General features: G+C 32.3%; 2 protein-coding genes and 1 non-coding gene across 3 annotated transcripts; 2 read left to right on the top strand and 1 right to left on the bottom strand.

The window, feature by feature from the left end:
- The first annotated feature begins 693 nt into the window (after nt 1-693).
- LOC105133023 (HEAT repeat-containing protein) lies at nt 694-9,088 on the top strand. Its single transcript, XM_011036800.1, has 20 exons — nt 694-1,149; nt 1,450-1,602; nt 1,872-2,050; nt 2,847-2,954; nt 3,644-3,814; nt 3,903-4,457; nt 4,736-4,810; nt 4,900-5,028; nt 5,139-5,213; nt 5,326-5,535; nt 5,756-5,908; nt 5,997-6,211; nt 6,509-6,626; nt 6,733-6,865; nt 6,934-7,135; nt 7,228-7,333; nt 7,417-7,557; nt 7,648-7,771; nt 7,937-8,053; nt 8,379-9,088. Exons 1-20 carry the CDS (start codon nt 951-953, stop codon nt 8,759-8,761), a joined length of 3,546 nt encoding a protein of 1,181 aa, XP_011035102.1. The 5' UTR covers nt 694-950; the 3' UTR covers nt 8,762-9,088.
- A 5,000-nt stretch (nt 9,089-14,088) lies between these two features.
- TRNAL-CAG (transfer RNA leucine (anticodon CAG)) lies at nt 14,089-14,169 on the bottom strand. The gene has a single exon. It is a non-coding gene; the product is annotated as a tRNA-Leu (tRNA).
- A 466-nt stretch (nt 14,170-14,635) lies between these two features.
- Nucleotides 14,636-15,361, top strand: LOC105133022 (non-specific lipid-transfer protein 2-like). Its single transcript, XM_011036799.1, has one exon. The coding sequence runs from the start codon at nt 14,719-14,721 to the stop codon at nt 15,001-15,003; it is 285 nt and encodes a 94-aa protein (XP_011035101.1). The 5' UTR covers nt 14,636-14,718; the 3' UTR covers nt 15,004-15,361.
- The last annotated feature ends 2,275 nt before the right edge of the window (nt 15,362-17,636 follow it).

Genomic DNA, 17,636 nt, shown 5'->3' with positions numbered 1-17,636 from the left:
ACAAGATAAATAATACATTTAAGATTTGAAAAAATAAATCAATAATAATAATAAAAAAATAACATAAAATAACACAAATAGATTGCATACACACAATAAAAATCAAAATTTATTTATGAAATTACAATTTGTTAATATATTTTATTGTACATCACTCCATACAGTGGCGGAGCTACGTTCATTTTACAGGAGAGGCCAAAACTAATATAATAATATATATATTATTAAAAAATTTATTTATATAAATTAAAAATATAAAAAAAAAATTTAACATGTTTTGCAGGGGCCCGGCCCCTGCTTGCCACCCCTAGTTCCGCCCCTGACTCCATAAATAACTTTAATAAATAATTTCTTGTGTTAATTTCAAAGAGGTGATGTACTAATTAAAAATACTATTTCAATGCACAGATTAATATAAAATGTGCGATTTTAAGATCGTTCGAAAAAGAATTTAACCTCAATAAAGTTGTAAGCGAATCCAAAAGCAACTTTACAATTAAAAAAAAAGAAAAACTTTACTTTTTATTGCATCCCCATTGGGTGTCATCAGCGTAACGAATCACAGAAGAAGACTTCACCGTTGACTTTCCAGTCGGTGACTCAGCTTCCATGCACAGCACACACACACACACACAACGGACCCAAACAGATCCAAACCATCCTCTCATTCATGCGCACACACACACACACAACCGACCCAAACAGATCCAAACCATCCTCTCAATCTCCCAACTCCCAAGTCATCAAAATCAACACCTCAAAACCCAAAGCTCCAAACCACGCGCGAAGCACTGTATCACCCCTCCCCTTCCCTCTCTATCTCTTCCAAAAACAAGGAGTCCCTCCCCTGTCGTAACAGATCTCGATCAAATGGAGTAGTCTCAATCTTTTATTAAAAAAAAAAGAAATTAAAAATTAAATTAAATTAAATTAAATCGAAAAGAAAAGAAATGGAAGTGGAGAGATCGTCGCTGTGCAATTGCGTGGTGAATTTCTTGTTAGAAGAGAAATACATATTAACAGCATTTGAATTGTTACAAGAATTACTAGATGATGGAAGAGATGATCACGCTATTCGTCTCAAAGAATTCTTCTCTGACCCTTCTCACTTCCCTCCTGATCAGATCTCTCGCTTCAACTCTCTTCGAGGTTTTCTCCCACTCTTCTCTTATCTTGTTAGTTACTGATTTTGATAAATTTTTGTTGATTTTTTTTCCGATTTGGATTTGAATGAAAAAATTAATAAGGTAATGTTTAGTATATGATAGTGTAAAGAAATGAATGATTATTGCGTTATTTTCTCGATAATTTGAGAAATGTGTAGAATGCATGTAGATAGTATTAGGATTGAGTTATTCAGCAATGAGTTACTGCATTTTTTATTGATGGTATATTGAACACAGAATGTAAGCAATGTTCTTTTCTGCCCCCTTTGTTGTTGAAAAGCAGTTGCAGATCCTCAGAGTTTGTTAGAAGAGAAAGAAGCTATGGAAGAAAAATTAGCACTTACTGCTTACGAGCTTCGTTTAGCACAAGAGGATATTTCTAAGTTGAAGACTGACTTACAGAAGAAATCAGATTTGTCACTGGCTGAATTGAGTGGTAAACCATCTGCTCGATAGTAATCTCTCACTTTTTTTTGTACGAGGCATTTTCGTATATGTTGTTTTATTGCACTATCTTTTGATTAATCGGCCATCCTCTTCTTCCTCTTGGCCTTCATTTATTATGTAAAATTGTTGTCCTGTCTGGAATCACCTATGTAACTGTAAATATTGCTGCATTACGGGACTTACCATGCATAAAAATGTTCATTGCTTAGCCACTTCTTTTGTCATTTTATAAATATTTCATCTTGGATGAATTTCCAGAGTCGAAGTCAAATTTTTCTGTTAATCCGGGACCAGACATTGTGCGACAAAAGAAGAATGCTTCACTCTCTGACTTGGGCCCTTTGAAAGATAATGAGCGTAGAGATCTTAACTGTGCTGTAAAGGAATATTTACTTTTAGCAGGGTACCGGCTTGCTGCAATGACATTTTATGAAGAAGTATGTATTATGTAAGACATTTAATACAGTGTTTAGTCTTTTCTGTTGCTGTATACAAGCTTTTTCCTTCTAAATTATTTTATGATCGTTTTATGCTATGTTCTATTTGATTCATCATCAGACAGAAACAATTGATTGTAGGGGACTGCATTAGAATTTGTAGGCTATTCTGCTGATAGAAGCGCACAAATCATTATAAAAGCCTTGAATTGAATTTATTGTTGCAGCAGCAATCGTTTACTGTCCTGCTGATCCAAGGGGGTGAAACATAATGCGAACTTATAAGGATTAAAAAAATAGTCTTGAGACATGTAAAGTTTATTTTGATAAGTACCTTAGTGCATTTGGCAAACTTAGAATGAATAAGATGATGTAGGCTTAGGTATTAAGGTAGCTTTGAAAACAAACATCTGGCATACTGACTGTTACTTGGATTAGCCTGCTTGATCAATCTACATCGTCACTGTTTGCTTGCTCTTTGAATTGATTTCATATATTGTAGTCCAGTGTTGGGAGATCCTTGAAGTTTGGCATGTGAAAGTTAGTTTGAAAGGACAAAAAGGAACCTGGGGTAAAATTCATATTGGACAGGGTAATATCATTTCGTCTGTTCATTGCTGTTGAAGGCTGCATCAGAAAAACAATACCTTAATTTTTTTATCCATGCATAGAAATGCTTGTAGCTCTTAGCTAATATACAACCTGCAGTCAGGTGGATGTGTGTCCCTTTGTTGTGGGTGCATGTGTACAGCTATTTTGAAATATTATTATAGTCAGACAACTTTTTCCACCTCAGGTTACAGATCAGAATTTAGATGTTTGGCAGAATACACCTGCATGTGTCCCAGATGCCTTGCGCCATTATTATTATCAATACCTTTCATCCACTTCAGAGGCTGCCGAGGTATTTCTTCTTGTACATGTTGGATAAGCTACTTATTGTTTACATATGCTTGAAGATATCTTTGACAAATGTCGATGTATGAAGCTAATGGCTACCTTAATGATGATGCTTCATTAGGCTTGATGAAATGATAAGTTTTTTTTTTTTTTTTCCCAATGCTTTGCTTTTCGTGATGCATTTTCTTATCATGTGAAATGCTACTGGAAGACCACCTGAAATAAAATATGAAAAAAATTATCATTTCTACTTTAGAGCTCTATAAGTTCACAAGATTACTGACCTGAATGTGTGAATCATGCTCTACTCCTTTGGTTCTTCTGATGCTTAGTCACTGCCTGCAAAAATGGCTAAAGTAGTAAAAAGAACCATTCCTGAAAGTCATTTCTAGATCACTAAACTCAGTATGCATATGATTCTCTATAGTCCAAGACCCGCTAGCATTCTGATCTGTTGTAGGCTTGTATCTTTATATTTGTTGCTTGTATCCAAATTTGTTCCTGAAAGTCATATCAAACTTAAACACAAGTTACTGTATTCTTTTCTCTGTATGTTACACTTTTTTCATGTGAAGATCTCAGATTAGACATCTTGGACAAAACTTATGGAACAAATTTGCTCTGGTGCTTTTTTGCGAAGTAGGATTTTATGTTCTGAACTGCACAATAATGACATTGTTGTTTTTGTTGCAGGAGAAAATTGCTATGCTTCGAGAAAATGAGTCATTACTAAAAACAAATGAAAGGCTGAATAACGAAAAGGAGAAGTTGCTGATAGCTAAAGATTTGTCCGATAATCAAATTAGTGGATTAACTAAATCCTTAGAAGCCATGCAAAAGGATCTCAAGGACAGGGAGAGCCAAGTAATTTTCATGCAAGGAAAACATTATTGTCATGTGTGGTTGGGTGTGTGTGTGTGTTTTAAGTTTCTCTCTCCCTCTCTTTTTTCAGATACAAGAGTTGAAGCAATCATGGGAGCGCCAAAGAAAGGAAATCAATGATTGCAGATCTGAAATCACTTCATTAAAAATGCACATTGAAGGATCCCGTTCTGGAATGAACGTGTTAGCTAGTGATGTTGATGCTGTTCAATCCCAGTCCTTGGAAAAGTACAAGGAAGAAATAAAGTCATTGCAGATGGAAATAGCAGGATTGAAGGCAAAGGGAGCATATGCATCCGAATCCATAGATAACTCCACTTCTGAGAAAGAGACTTGTCAGGCTGAAGAGAAAGTGGTTGAAATAGATGAAGATAAAACTACAGTCTCCCACCCAGTTGATGTGGCAGGAGTTTTGGGCAATGGAGATGTTCTACCACTGTCTATCAATGAAACCAATAAACCTGAGGAAGTTATGGAAGATTTATTGAACAGTTGTTCAGATGAAAATGCCCTTGTTGATAACAGTGTATTGGTCACCAAACAAAATGGTGAAGCACCATCAGAAGATGGTAGGTTACAACTAGAATCTGACAACTTGGGTGATAAAGCTGCTTCTGAGAATATGGCAAGTTCATCTTCTTCCTATCAGACATTATACTCTCTCCCATGTGTTGATTTTCTCTTTCACTTTAAATTGGGTGGCACCTCTTGTATAAGATGTAGACCTTCCGGCCTATGAATTATCCTGAACCTAATGGGGTTTCCTTTTTAATATCATAATTTCTTAGATAAACCAACCTCCCTCACCACCCAAAAAACAATTTCCCTGGTTTTCTTTTCTATGCTTTTCTTTAGAAGTAATTTATTTATATGCTATATCTGAAATATATAATTACTTTGCAGGGCCTACGAACGATTGAGATCCTTGCTGATGCTTTGCCCAAGATTGTTCCTTATGTTTTGATCAATCACCGAGAGGTACTCTTTGGACTTATTTGTTCTTCATCTTACTCTGAGCTCTGTGGAGAAGTTTTTTTTCATATACTGTCTTGGTTTTATTTGCTCAGGAGCTTCTTCCCCTAATGATGTGTGCAATTGAGTGTCATCCAGATAGTGGCACACGAGACTCCTTGACCCACACACTGTTTAATTTGATAAAACGTCCGGATGAGCAGCAGAGACGAATTATAATGGATGTAGGGTCATAATTTTATCATAACAAATTCCTTGAAGTTGAAGTTTTAAGCTTTTGTAGCATGTATATCTAATTTGAAGATGATGCTGAGCCTTTTGAGGTTTGTTTCAGGCATGCGTTAGTCTTGCTAAGAATGTAGGGGAAATGAGAACAGAAACGGAATTGCTTCCCCAGTGTTGGGAACAAGTGAGTTCAGTGATGTTTTGCAGGGAATTTCCAATTTTGCCATAAATGTCTTTTCATCTTTCATTTCTTTTCTGTCCCCCCTTTATAAGGATCAATTTTACATGAATTGCAGATAAACCATATGTATGAGGAGCGTAGGTTGCTTGTGGCTCAATCTTGTGGAGAGCTTGCAGAATTCGTCCGCCCTGAGATTCGTGATTCTCTAATTTTGTCCATTGTGCAACAGCTGATAGAAGATTCTGCAACTGTTGTACGAGAAGCTGCTGCTCATAATTTGGCTTTGCTACTTCCACTATTCCCAAATGTGGACAAATATTTCAAGGTCAGCCTCACTAAATAAGCTTCGGGGCAATCATGGAGAAGAATTCTGATTTGACCGAATTGGCTACAATGTAAGCTCTAGAACAGGCTGATGGCACATGGTCTAGGCAATGGAGCCTTTTCCTCGCCACAATATGATGTCTGAGAAGAAAATGAAAATATTGAAGTAAAACAAATTGAAACATTTAGTTTTTTCAGTGTCTCATGTTGTTTGATGATAGGTAGAGGAGTTGATGTTCCAATTGGTATGTGATCCCTCTGGAGTGGTGGTGGATACTGCATTGAAAGAACTGCTTCCTGCAGTTATAAAGTGGGGAAACAGACTAGAACACATTTTAAGAGTTCTGCTTTCCCACATCTTGAGCTCTGCTCAGGTTTGGTTGTTTCTAGCAGTTATTTTCTTCTTGATGTTCTTCTGTTGTTTTTGGTACATTTCTCAATTTTTCTCTCTGCTATTTTCAGCATTGTCCTCCTCTCTCGGGGGTTGAAGGCTCTATGGAATCACATCTACATGTTTTAGGGGAACATGAGCGCTGGAATATTGATGTTTTATTAAGAATGCTGGTGGAATTGCTTTCCTCTGTGCACCAGAAAGCAGTTGAGACTTGTCCTTTATCTTCAGCGCCAGAGTCAAGGGACATGATGTTCTCTACCTCCTTGCTTGAAACGTATGCAAGGTAAGCTCTGGTCTTCTTCTTCTTCTTCTTCTTCTTCTTCTTCTTCTTCTTCTTCTTCTTCTTCTTCTTCTTCTTCTTCTTCTTCTTCTTCTTCTTCTTCTTCTTCTTCTTCTTCTTCTTCTTCTTCTTCTTCTTCTTCTTCTTCTTCTTCTTCTTCTTCTTCTTCTTCTTCTATTCTTTCTTTTCATTTAATTTTCATAATTGTTTTTGGTTTATTTCCTGGTAAAGGTAGCTTCTAATAATACTGAGCCTAGTTATGGTCATAATCACTTTGAAGATATTTTACTGTCATACTAGGGAACATGCTGAATGGCCAGCATTTGATTGGATGCATGTCGATTGCTTTCCTGATCTGATACAGCTCACCTGCATGTTACCTCAGAAAGAAGATAGTTTAAGAATTAGAACTACAAAGGTAGCTTTTTCCTGCTTGGAATTAATTCATTAAGTCTTCTTGACTTTTTGGTGCTTGGATGTTAATTATAGTGCTTCCTGTTGTTTCTAACTAAAATGGTTTGCAGTTTTTGCTGGCTGTAAGTGAATACTTTGGGGATTCTTATCTGGTACACATAATGCTGCCCATATTCTTGGTATCGGTTGGAGATAATGCTGATTTGTCATTTTTCCCTTCTGTCAACCATCCAAGAATAAAAGGTGTGATAATAAATTTCAGTGAATTCCTTTCATATTATTGTATTTTATTAATTTCTGCTTTATTGCAGGTTTGAGGCCAAGAACTGCTGTTGCTGAGAGGCTTGCTACTATGTGCGTGTTGCCACTGCTTTTGGCTGGTGTTTTAGGTGCCCCCAGCCAGCATGAACAGTTAGCAAACTACTTGAGAGGGCTGCTAGTTGATGGCACCCTGAAAGAGAGTCGGTCAACAAAGCACACTGTTGAGATTATTGATGCTGTTCGGTTTCTTTGGTTTGTACTTCGGAGACCATTATGTGTAATACTGTATCACTTACCTTCATTTTCAATTTTGAGTGATAAATACCAGTTTCTTCATGATGCAGCACATTTGAGAAGCACCACAGTATCATTTTCGATATTTTATGGGAAATGGTTGTCAGCTCCAACATAGATATGAAAATCAATGCTGCCAACCTTTTGAAAGCCATTGTAAGTTGCATGTTCCTCTGTAATCATCATTTCCTGCTACCCCAAGCCTAGTTTTAAACATTTTTTTCCCATTCATTTAATAGATGCCATATATTGATGCGAAAGTTGCTTCCACTCACGTTTTGCCCGCGCTGATCACTCTTGGCTCTGACCCAAACCTGAATGTTAAGTATGCCAGCATAGAAGCATTTGGTGCTGTTGCACAGCATTTCAAAAATGACATGGTATGTGTGTGTGTTTTTCCTTTTCCATCAAGTGATTTTAGTAATCTTGAAGGAGAAAGTTTTGTAAGTTAACTATTTGCCATCTTTCAGATTGTTGACAAGATACGTGTCCAAATGGATGCGTTTCTTGAAGATGGATCCCATGAAGCTACTATTGCTGTGGTCCGTGCTTTATTGGTGGCAGTACCACATACAACAGACAAACTTAGAGATTATATCCTCAACCTTCATCAGAAGATAAAAATTTAAGTTTAAATATATTTATTCAGCAAGCTGAGATTATTTTTGTGTTTTCACCAATTTACCAGCATCTATTAGCTCCCAACGTTAAATGAACATGTTGTTAACTTATGCCACTTGTTTCTTTGACATTCCAAACATCTCCTTTCCAAGATATTTCAGTTTACAGCGTTGCCAGCTTCTGTAAGTGATGTGACGCGTCGCCGTGAGAGAGCTAACGCATTCTGTGAATCAATCCGTGCCCTGGATGCTACAGGTTTGTCTATTCACCTTCAGTGTCCACTATTTTTTTCTCCGTCCCAAGTTCATGTTTACTATAACCAGTGACTTCTAAACTAGCAAAGTCAATCTCTGACTAAAATACCATTAGTGTTTTCATAAGCACTCATTACACAGTCTGATTATTTTACTGGTTTTTGCTACCCTCAGCTAGTTAATGGATGGGCCTTTTGTCGACTCAGTATGATTTGGATGCATCTATATCTGATGTGTATAAATTATCTTTCTCTTCTGGAATGCTATTAGCACATTAAATAAGTTTGCGTCAGTGTTAAATGTTTAATCTCATTTGTTTGTTCCAGATCTTTCTGCAAATAGTGTAAGGGAATTTCTCCTTCCTGCAATACAAAACCTGTTAAAAGACTCGGATGCGTTAGATCCAGCTCACAAAGAAGCCCTAGAGATAATAATGAAGGAAAGATCTGGTGGAGCTTTAGATGCTCTTAGTAAAGCGATGGGTTCTCATCTTGGGCTAGCATCATCAGTCAGTAGTTTCTTTGGAGACAGTGGGCTGTTAGGGAAGAAAGAAGCTTCGGAGCCTGTATCACCGCAGCCTGACTCTCCGAAGGCTTTGCCACCCCTTCAAGCGGAAGACACAAGATTCAGGCGTATCATGAGAGGTAATTTCTCGGAAATGCTTAGAGGTAAAACAAAGGGCCTAGATGAAACAAACCCTAGCCAATAAATTACGTGAACCCATGGGATGGTGCGTTGCGGGTGCCCTTGTTTTCCATCTCCCGCACGAGGTCTTTGATTTTATTCCCCAATATACGAGGTTTTGAGGTGGGTGACCTTTTCAACGTACAATTTTTTACTTCTTTTCAAGGAATTTACGTTGTATAGGTGAAACAGGATGAAGGGTAGATTGCAATTGATGTGTGAATGTTTCTACAACCAGTAGCTGCAGAAAGGAAGAAAATAATCCATAATATTTTTTAGTCACCAATATTTCTACTTCCTGCTATGTTATATGCCTAGTGAATAAATTGAATTGTACCCTTCCTTGGAAAAATGTCGTCTTTGACAGGCGTTCTAGTTTTTGGCCAGTCATGAATTCTATTAGAAAATGATCTTTTCTTGTTAAGAGTAGTACATTATAATAAAGAGAGAGCCTTCTGCCATTTTTAGTATTCTAAGACTTCCCCAAAAATTAAGCAAGAGGGTTAGCATTTTGATTGAAGAAGATGATTGTGTGGTGAAAGAAAGAAATAAAATTAAAAACCCCCACTTTGCCATTCTTTTCCTTCCTGTCCTTAACATGAATCATAATGATGATTTGTTTTCAATAATTAGCTTTTCGTTTTATTTAGATAAGAATAAGTAGTTACTTTATGGGCAATGAACTAATTTATTACAAATATTAGTAGCCCTTTTATATCGTCAGACTTCCTGAGGATCAACAGGAGAGGCGCTTAGACATAGTTATTAAACCGACCCAACCCACGACAAAATTTGGGTGATTGGACAAGTTAATTAATTTGATTTACAAAAACAAAATCAACAAATTTTTAAACTCATCATACCTGATCAACTTGAATTTTTTATTAAATTATATATGATCAATTTTCAAATAATTGTTTTAAAACCATACTTTGAATAGGTATGTAGTTGATCTGTTAGGCTAAACATGGTTTAATAACACTAAGTTTAAGACAAGAAAGTGCTAATTTTATTTTTAATGCAACATTCAAATTAGATAATTTTAATCTAAGCGTCTTGGGCCGATGCCATACTACAAACCAAATGATTCCTTGGTTTTCTCCTTGGTCTTTTTTTTTTTTAAACCCTTTTGTTTGACAATTTAGAGAAAAAAACTAAGTACATGAATACAAATTTCTTTGTTTCAATACAAATTTCTTTGTTTCAAGCTCTCAGTAGTGGAAAAATTTGTTTCAATTTTTTTTTAATTGTAAATATCAAAATCAATTTAAATATAATTTAACTAATTTTTCGAGATTCTAAAATTAACAACCATATAAGTTGCTAATAGCCTTAAGATTTGTGACATTTGAATTGACGACCTCTAGAAAATAAATTTAAAATCTAACCAGTTGAGCCACACCTCTCGAGATTACAATTTATTGCAACTTGATTCTTGAGGTATTGGTTTAGATGCTAACCTTATTCAATGTATATGCTATAATGATGCTTTAGAATCCATAATATTAGGAACATAAGTTTTTGAGTTTTTGAATAATGAAGGGTTAGTTATAAAGGTCTAAATTCTTGTGATTTTTTTTTTGGGATTTAAGAACTTTCTAATGATTAATTCAATAATTTTTTAATAAAAAATTATAGTAAATGAGCAATAAATTCTAAGAGTAAGAATGTTTTTTTTTAGTTTATAGATGATAAATGCTAAGAATATATTATAAAAAAGTAAAAATTGTTAACCTTTTATGTGGATTGTTTAGAGAGTATTTGTAACATTTGTATCTTTAACTTTCTTTCTCTTATTTAAGGGATTGCATGTCTTCTTTCTTCACATCCAAGTGGACAGGGAAACATTTGCATCAACATTAATGTTGATGTAAATATCTCCTTATATGACATTAATGTTGATGGGGTACCATGTGCCTATAGAAGACGACTGCATATGATATTAATATTGATGAAATCAATTTTTATAATCAAAATTAATACTGATTGACATGTGGACAACTTTAAGATGATTTGTTTTACACAGCTAGGATGTAGAGAAATAATGATCCTAGATTTTCATGTTGGTTGCTTAGATCCAAAGTAATTCTAGAAATAAAGATATTAAGTTTGATATCTTGTCAGACCCACATATACGTAGTCAAAAATCTGACATTTTATTAGAGCTTTTTTCATAGGTTTTGATTTTTGTTAAACCTTTATATTATATTTTTTTTTCTCTTAGACCTTTTAGTCATTGGCTTAAAAAAAATGAATTTAAGTATGAAATGCAATAATCCATCAATTACCATTTTAAGTTTGAATTTAAAAAAGTAGAATTTCCTTTTCTCAAAGATGCACTAACCTTAATAGATGACCAAAACCCAATTGAGAGACTTAATCTATACATGTACAAGCAACCTTAAAGATGCTCTACCATTAACAAAAAAAACAAAAAAGAAAATTTTCTTGAAATTGAAAAGAAAAAAAATTGTGTTTTGTTTGTTAAAAAAATATTTTTATTAGAAAAATTATCATTACATTTATCAAACCTTTAATTTAAGTTTTTGTTTTTGTTAAATATAAATGTTTGTGATAAGGTCATTTTTCTACCCTCTGTTTTGATATCAATCAAAACTCCTTTCTTATTTAAGTACCTATTTGCTAGAATGAAAATAAACATTAAAAATTTTACTTTTTCACTAGCAATAATACTTTTTTTTTATCAATAAAAAAAATAATCAAGTGACATAAATATATTTCAAAATTTTTTTTAAAACATGCAACTCAGGGTGTAGACGTTATCGTGAAAACAAAATCTTGGATTAACTTGATTGAGCATGTGAAAGATGCAAGTCAAGTTATGATATAATGATAAATAAATAGAAAAAAATAAAATAAAATAATTTAAAGTTGAATTTCAAACAAATCTAACATTAAAGAATGAAATTAGAATGGTAAATTAAATAAAAAAAACCCAAGAAAACTAAACTTTGTGATCTAGATTATGCGAATGAGACAATCGAATATAAAGGAACTTAGAAAATGCCATACAACTAAATTCCAGAACAACTTACTGCTAAAAGACAAAGTATAAAAAATATCAATTTAGAAAACTTATCAAAGTAAATTCAACTAAAAAACGATAAATAAAAATACCCAAGAAAACTTGGGTCATTTTGAAAACTCATTAAAAATCACATAAAATGTAGATAAAGAAAAAACAAAATCTAATCATTAATTATATAAATACTGAATGATAAAATTAAAAAAAATATCTTAAAAAATGAAAAGAAAAAGGAAACCAAGCAAATTTGAGCGAACTTTCTAAACCTAAGTTAAGGTCTCAAACTTGCAACCTATTAAATCTTAGACTTAAACTGAATCAATAAGATCAATTCCAAACCAATTTAACATTGATTAGAAAAAGTAAATCCAAACAAGAACAAAAAATAAAAAAACCTGAGAAAAACCAAGTTATTTTCAAAATCAGTAAAAAAATCTTACAAAAAGCAAATAAATAAAAATAATAGAGCCTCAAATAAAAAAATTTAAACTAAATTTGAAAGATTAAAAAAAATTAAAGGGTAGTGAAATTGAAAAACAATTATAAATTCATAAAATATTTTAAAAAATATTAAAAAATAGAATTGGGAATGAAAAATCAACTTAAGGAATTAGAAAGAAAACCAACAAAGAAAGACAAATAATAAAACTTGAGATAACCAAATTATTTTTAAGACCAGCAAAAAATTCTACACAAAGCAAATGAATAAAAAGAACGGGACATAGTCTCTAATTGAATAAATATTTAACTATGAAAATAAAAATAAAATAGTTTAAGCAAATGAAAAAAAATAAGCAAACATGATATAAACCTTCTAAATCTGATATAGAGATCCAAGTTCAATAAAAAAACTCAATTCTCAACCAACATGATTTTGAAGTATGAAGTTGGTTAAAAAATATCAATAAAAAAAGACTTGTAAAAACAAAAACAAATGCAACAAAAGGAATAAGAATGAAATTTGATAGGAAAAAACTGAAAGGAGAATGAAATTTGAAAAAAAAAACATTTTAAAAATGATGTCAAATAAAAAAATAGTAATTAAAAAAATAAAAATCAAAGTTGAAAGATTAAAAAAATTATAGAGGTGAAATTGAAAAAATTTGTAATTTGATTGATTATTCATATATTTAAAAAAAGGATATTTATAATTTAAAAAATTATTCATAGATTAAAAATTAATAGGGGTTGAAATTAAAAATCATTTATAAATTTAGAACTTATTAAAACAATAGTGATTATAAGCATAAGGATCAAATATGAAGAAAAAAACAATTGCAAGAGTTGTTTTAAAATTTTAAACTAATGATGCGTTAGATACATTAGAAAGCGGCAATTATTGACTGAATTGTCTCACACTCCCGCTTGAAAGATATAAGAACTATTTATATGATGGTTTTTTAAAATAATATTTAATATGTGAACATTATAATAATACCTTTATTTAATTTCTAAATTTACAACAAAACCGAAATAAAATAAATAAAAAATTATGAGAGTTGCATTATTTTTATTTCTAAAATATCAAAATAATTATACTATTTTTAAAAAATAAAAGGAAAAAAAACACTCCTGTGTCAAAAGCCATAGAATTATTATTTCAACACTAAATTTGTAATTGCAGCGTGCATAAAAAACAAATAATATATAACCCCAGGCTTAGTTCAATGTTTTTTTTTTTTCTTTTCAGAAGCAAATTAAAATAGAAAAATATGTCTCTTTCCCCTGCATTAATGGAGGTCAACTAAATAGCAAATGAAGGTGAAAGTTCAACATTTCCCAACATAAAGGGTACTTGGCTTCGAAAATCACCCGTCGGTCACCGCCCTTCAACTGCCTGACGCTGACTCTCTACAACATTAATCTTCATTTTTTTTTGTTGTCAATTTAAGATAAATTGTGTACTATCAACATCTGACAGAGCTTTATTATTGTTATTATTATCTATTTCACTTACATTTTGAAAAAAAAAAGAAGGGAAGGAGATGTCTAATATTGGCTGTTAAAAGAGAAGGAAATCGTGTAATAACTAGGTAGGTTCATGTATCTGGCGATTCTGCTTTTCCACTTCAGTTCACGGGGAAAAAGATCTATCCTGCGGTGTAGAACACATTGTCTCGACTCTCAAGCCAAACGGCAACGGATTTCCATAGTTGAAGATATAATTTCTTTTTTCTTTTAATCTTTAAATTCATTTTTAATTCTTATAATAATAGTAATAATAAGAAAAAATCAATCTTGAATTGAAACCTGAGAGGTGAGCAATCGCGTGGTATAAATACTCGAGAGTGCAACAAAAAAGGGTGTGTCAAGAATGGGATTCGAACCCATGCCCTTTCGGACCAGTACCTGAAACTGGCGCCTTAGACCAACTCGGCCATCTTGACTCTTGTTAGCTCGGTGACTAAATAACACTACATGGTTGTATCTCTGTAAGAACGACCACCACTGAAATAAGCTAAAAATAAAAACACCTTGTTGAGCGAGATCCTAGAACGATAGGCTCGGTTACATAACACAACACTGTATTTTATTGAGTCTCTTTACTTCTTGTCCTGATGCATGAACGACATTAGAGAACTGCACTGCCTAATTTTCCAAGGGACAATTTGTCAATCGCTCTAGCTATATATTCCTGGACTAGAAAGAAAGAAAGAAAAGATCGAGAATTTGGAACCCGCAAAATGTGCCAGAATTAAGGTCTTTAGTGAGGAATGCGACAATAACCAACACAGGACAAAAGTTTGAATAGTCTACTTACATGATAGACAATTTCATATTCATGTATTATACCCAAGAATTGTTGAATATTCATACAAATGTGACATGTACATCGCCCCTCTATAAATTCTTGGACAGACTCCTGCCCTGATGCATCATTTCTTGGACATTGAAAGAAAAGAAAAGAAAAAATAGCAATAACAAAATTACTGAAGATGAAGAAGGCGTCTCTCCTCATAACTATGGTGGTGGTGGTGGTAATGTTATTAGCTGAACCTAAAGTGTCACAAGCGGTGACCTGCAACCCAGGGCAGTTGAGCCCATGCCTCCCAGCAATCACGTCCTCTTCACCACCATCAACTGCCTGCTGCAGCAAATTGAAGGAGCAGAAGCCTTGTCTTTGTGGATATCTCAAGGATCCCTCCCTCAAGCAGTTTGTCTCCTCTCCTGGTTCTAGAAAGGTTGCTAGTGCCTGTGGTGTTCCCTACCCTAGTTGCTAATTATAACTATATGTTCTTGCTAAATCAAATTAGCAACTATATCTATATATAATATGCCTCATAATCAATTATTTGCATGGGTATATTTGCATATGTAGGAGTGTGTGTGAACTATTTGCATGGGTATATTTGCATATGTAGGAGTGTGTGTGAACTATGAAGATTGAGTGATGTTGTTCCATATCGCATGTTCTATGAAACAATGACGTAAATGGTAGCATATATCATCTCAAATAAATTATCAGTGGAGAAAGATATGAAGATGGTCAAGCTGTTGTAATAGAAAATGTATCTGATCAATAATTTATCTTGTGATATATAACTATCGATTAATATCATTCCTCTTAATTTACTTTCACTCCTTTATATATATACTGTTCGACATCAAAGCTTGGACCCTTGGTTGGATGAATTGGCGATTCACTCTTGTTCATGTTTTTCTTCATTTTCAATTTTATTTTTTTTCTCTAGAAACTTAGTTTAACATAAATATGATACCTTTTTTACAATATTTAGATTTTTTTTTAAAAAGGGATCATAACTCTTTACGTACACAAATGATTTTAAATTCAGCATATAAGAATACATAAATCACAAAAGAATAATTATAGCCTTTTTATCCAAAATGGAGAGTTTATATTGTGTCTTGGTATAATATGGATGAAAACCACTTGGTTGTAATAAGATAACAAATTCAGTGATTTTGACACCAATATATAAAAATTTATTTGTTTTTATGTTTTAAAAATATTTTTGAAAAAAAAATATTAATTTTTATTTTTTTAAATTAATATTTTTTTAGTATTTTTAAATCATTTTGATGCACTGATGTTAGAAATAATTTTTAAGAAATAAAATAATATTATTTTAATGTATTTTTAAATGAAAAATATTTTAAAAAAATTAATATATATAAAAAAGAAAAAAGCAATCTTAGCATAGCTAGAAACGTTTGCTGAAATTCCCTTGATATTTTTTAAAAAATTTATAATTTTTTAATTTTAAATTAATATTTTTTAATTTTTAAATTATTTTGAAAATTTAATATTAAAAATAACTTTTTAAAAAATAAAAAAATATTTTAATACATTTATAAATAAAAACAACTTTAAAAATTAACCAAAATCATTCTCCAAACACCTAGAAACTGCGAATAACAGATGAGAACAGTGACAGTACTCTCTAGGCCATGTTTGCTGAATCAAGGGACATACAGGTGTGAAGCCATGGAAGGGACACAAGAAAGAGATTTCCAAGACCTCATAATTTTGCAAATGCTCCATGCCTTCTTTAATTGTCATCCAACACAAGCTCCAAGCTTAGATTTCATCAAGATTTTTAATGCCCGATTTTCTATCGAGATGTCATGATACCGACTCTCTAATAACAATTGATTCTTTTACTGTATATTTCCCTTCTTTATTTCACCAATATTCCATCAAATTTGTAGGATTAATCTGCTTGTGTCCAATTCTTTTCTTTCTTTTTTAGCCATAACTCGTTCCGTCGCATCAACAGCCTCTGGCGACCACAATCTCGTGGCCAGAAACTGATTTAATCACGGGATTCTTCAATGATTTTCTTCACTCACGAAAGAAGAAGAGAATGCAGCAGTTAAAAAATAAAAAAACACAAAAAATATAATTTAAAGCAAAAAAAACATAAAATATTTTTAAAAATATGGTTAAATTGTGATGCCAAACAACATCTTAAATTATACAACATGTTTAAGGTTTTAAATACATGTTTTGGGTCCTATAAAAGGAATTTTAATGGGTGTTTTTTGTTTTTTTAATGAGAGTACCTTTTTTTTTATAGACAATAGTAAACTTAAAAAATAAGTTATACTAATTAGGAACATAATTCACGCTGTTGTGGTATAATAGTCTAATATAATATATATATATATATATAAGAAAACAATTAAAAAAAAAGCCAATTACTCGTATTTTTTTTTTTAAAATAACATATTACTAGTCTTTCATGAAAATCTTTACGTATTAGTTTTGTGATGTATATCAATATATTTTTTAAAGTTTTTTTTAGATAAAAATTTATCCAAATTATAGAAAACACTAAAAATTGTGAGGATTTAATTGTATATAAACAATGTTCGCCATCAAATTTTATATTTTCACAATTACATCCTTTTGGGGCCAAATAAAAGGATAATTGATTCAAATTTGTTGAACAAGGACAAAATTGAAAGAAGAAGGACCAATATGAAACCAATGTGAAAAAGGCACTAAAAATAGATGGTGGGTCCACAATTATCATGCAAAGTTCAATTTAGTCCTTAAACTTTCTAAATCATATTGTTTTGGTCCCTAAATGTTTTAGCAATTTAATTTTAGTATAATAATTTATTTATTTAATTTTAGAGGGGAGACAGATTGCTGAATTCTAATGATAAAGAGAGAAAATCAAAATTGATATCGATTTAAGTAGCTAAAATAGTCGATTATTGTGTCAATGAGTTCTATTTGGTAAGGATAATTTCACTTAGATGTTTTTTTTAAACCTTAATAATACCTAAAAAACTAGATCTAAGTTTGGAAATTTTTTTGTTTCAAGTTGATTTCTTGTTTTCTGGGTGGTTTTTTAGGTTATTTAAGTTCATTTGTTTTGTTTAT

Source organism: Populus euphratica, unplaced genomic scaffold (assembly GCF_000495115.2).
Source record: "Populus euphratica unplaced genomic scaffold, PopEup_1.0 scaffold99.1, whole genome shotgun sequence".
Lineage (NCBI taxonomy): Eukaryota > Viridiplantae > Streptophyta > Magnoliopsida > Malpighiales > Salicaceae > Populus > Populus euphratica.
This window is presented reverse-complemented; position numbering and strand designations above follow the sequence as displayed.

Coding starts and splice junctions, on each gene's coding strand:
- LOC105133023 (XM_011036800.1), top strand. CDS start 951: ATGGAAGTGGAGAGATCGTCGCTGTGCAATTGCGTGGTGAATTTCTTG. Junction 7,136..7,227: donor GATGCTGTTCGGTTTCTTTG/GTTTGTACTTCG, acceptor TTCATGATGCAG/CACATTTGAGAAGCACCACA. Junction 7,772..7,936: donor AACAGACAAACTTAGAGATT/ATATCCTCAACC, acceptor GACATTCCAAAC/ATCTCCTTTCCAAGATATTT.
- LOC105133022 (XM_011036799.1), top strand. CDS start 14,719: ATGAAGAAGGCGTCTCTCCTCATAACTATGGTGGTGGTGGTGGTAATG.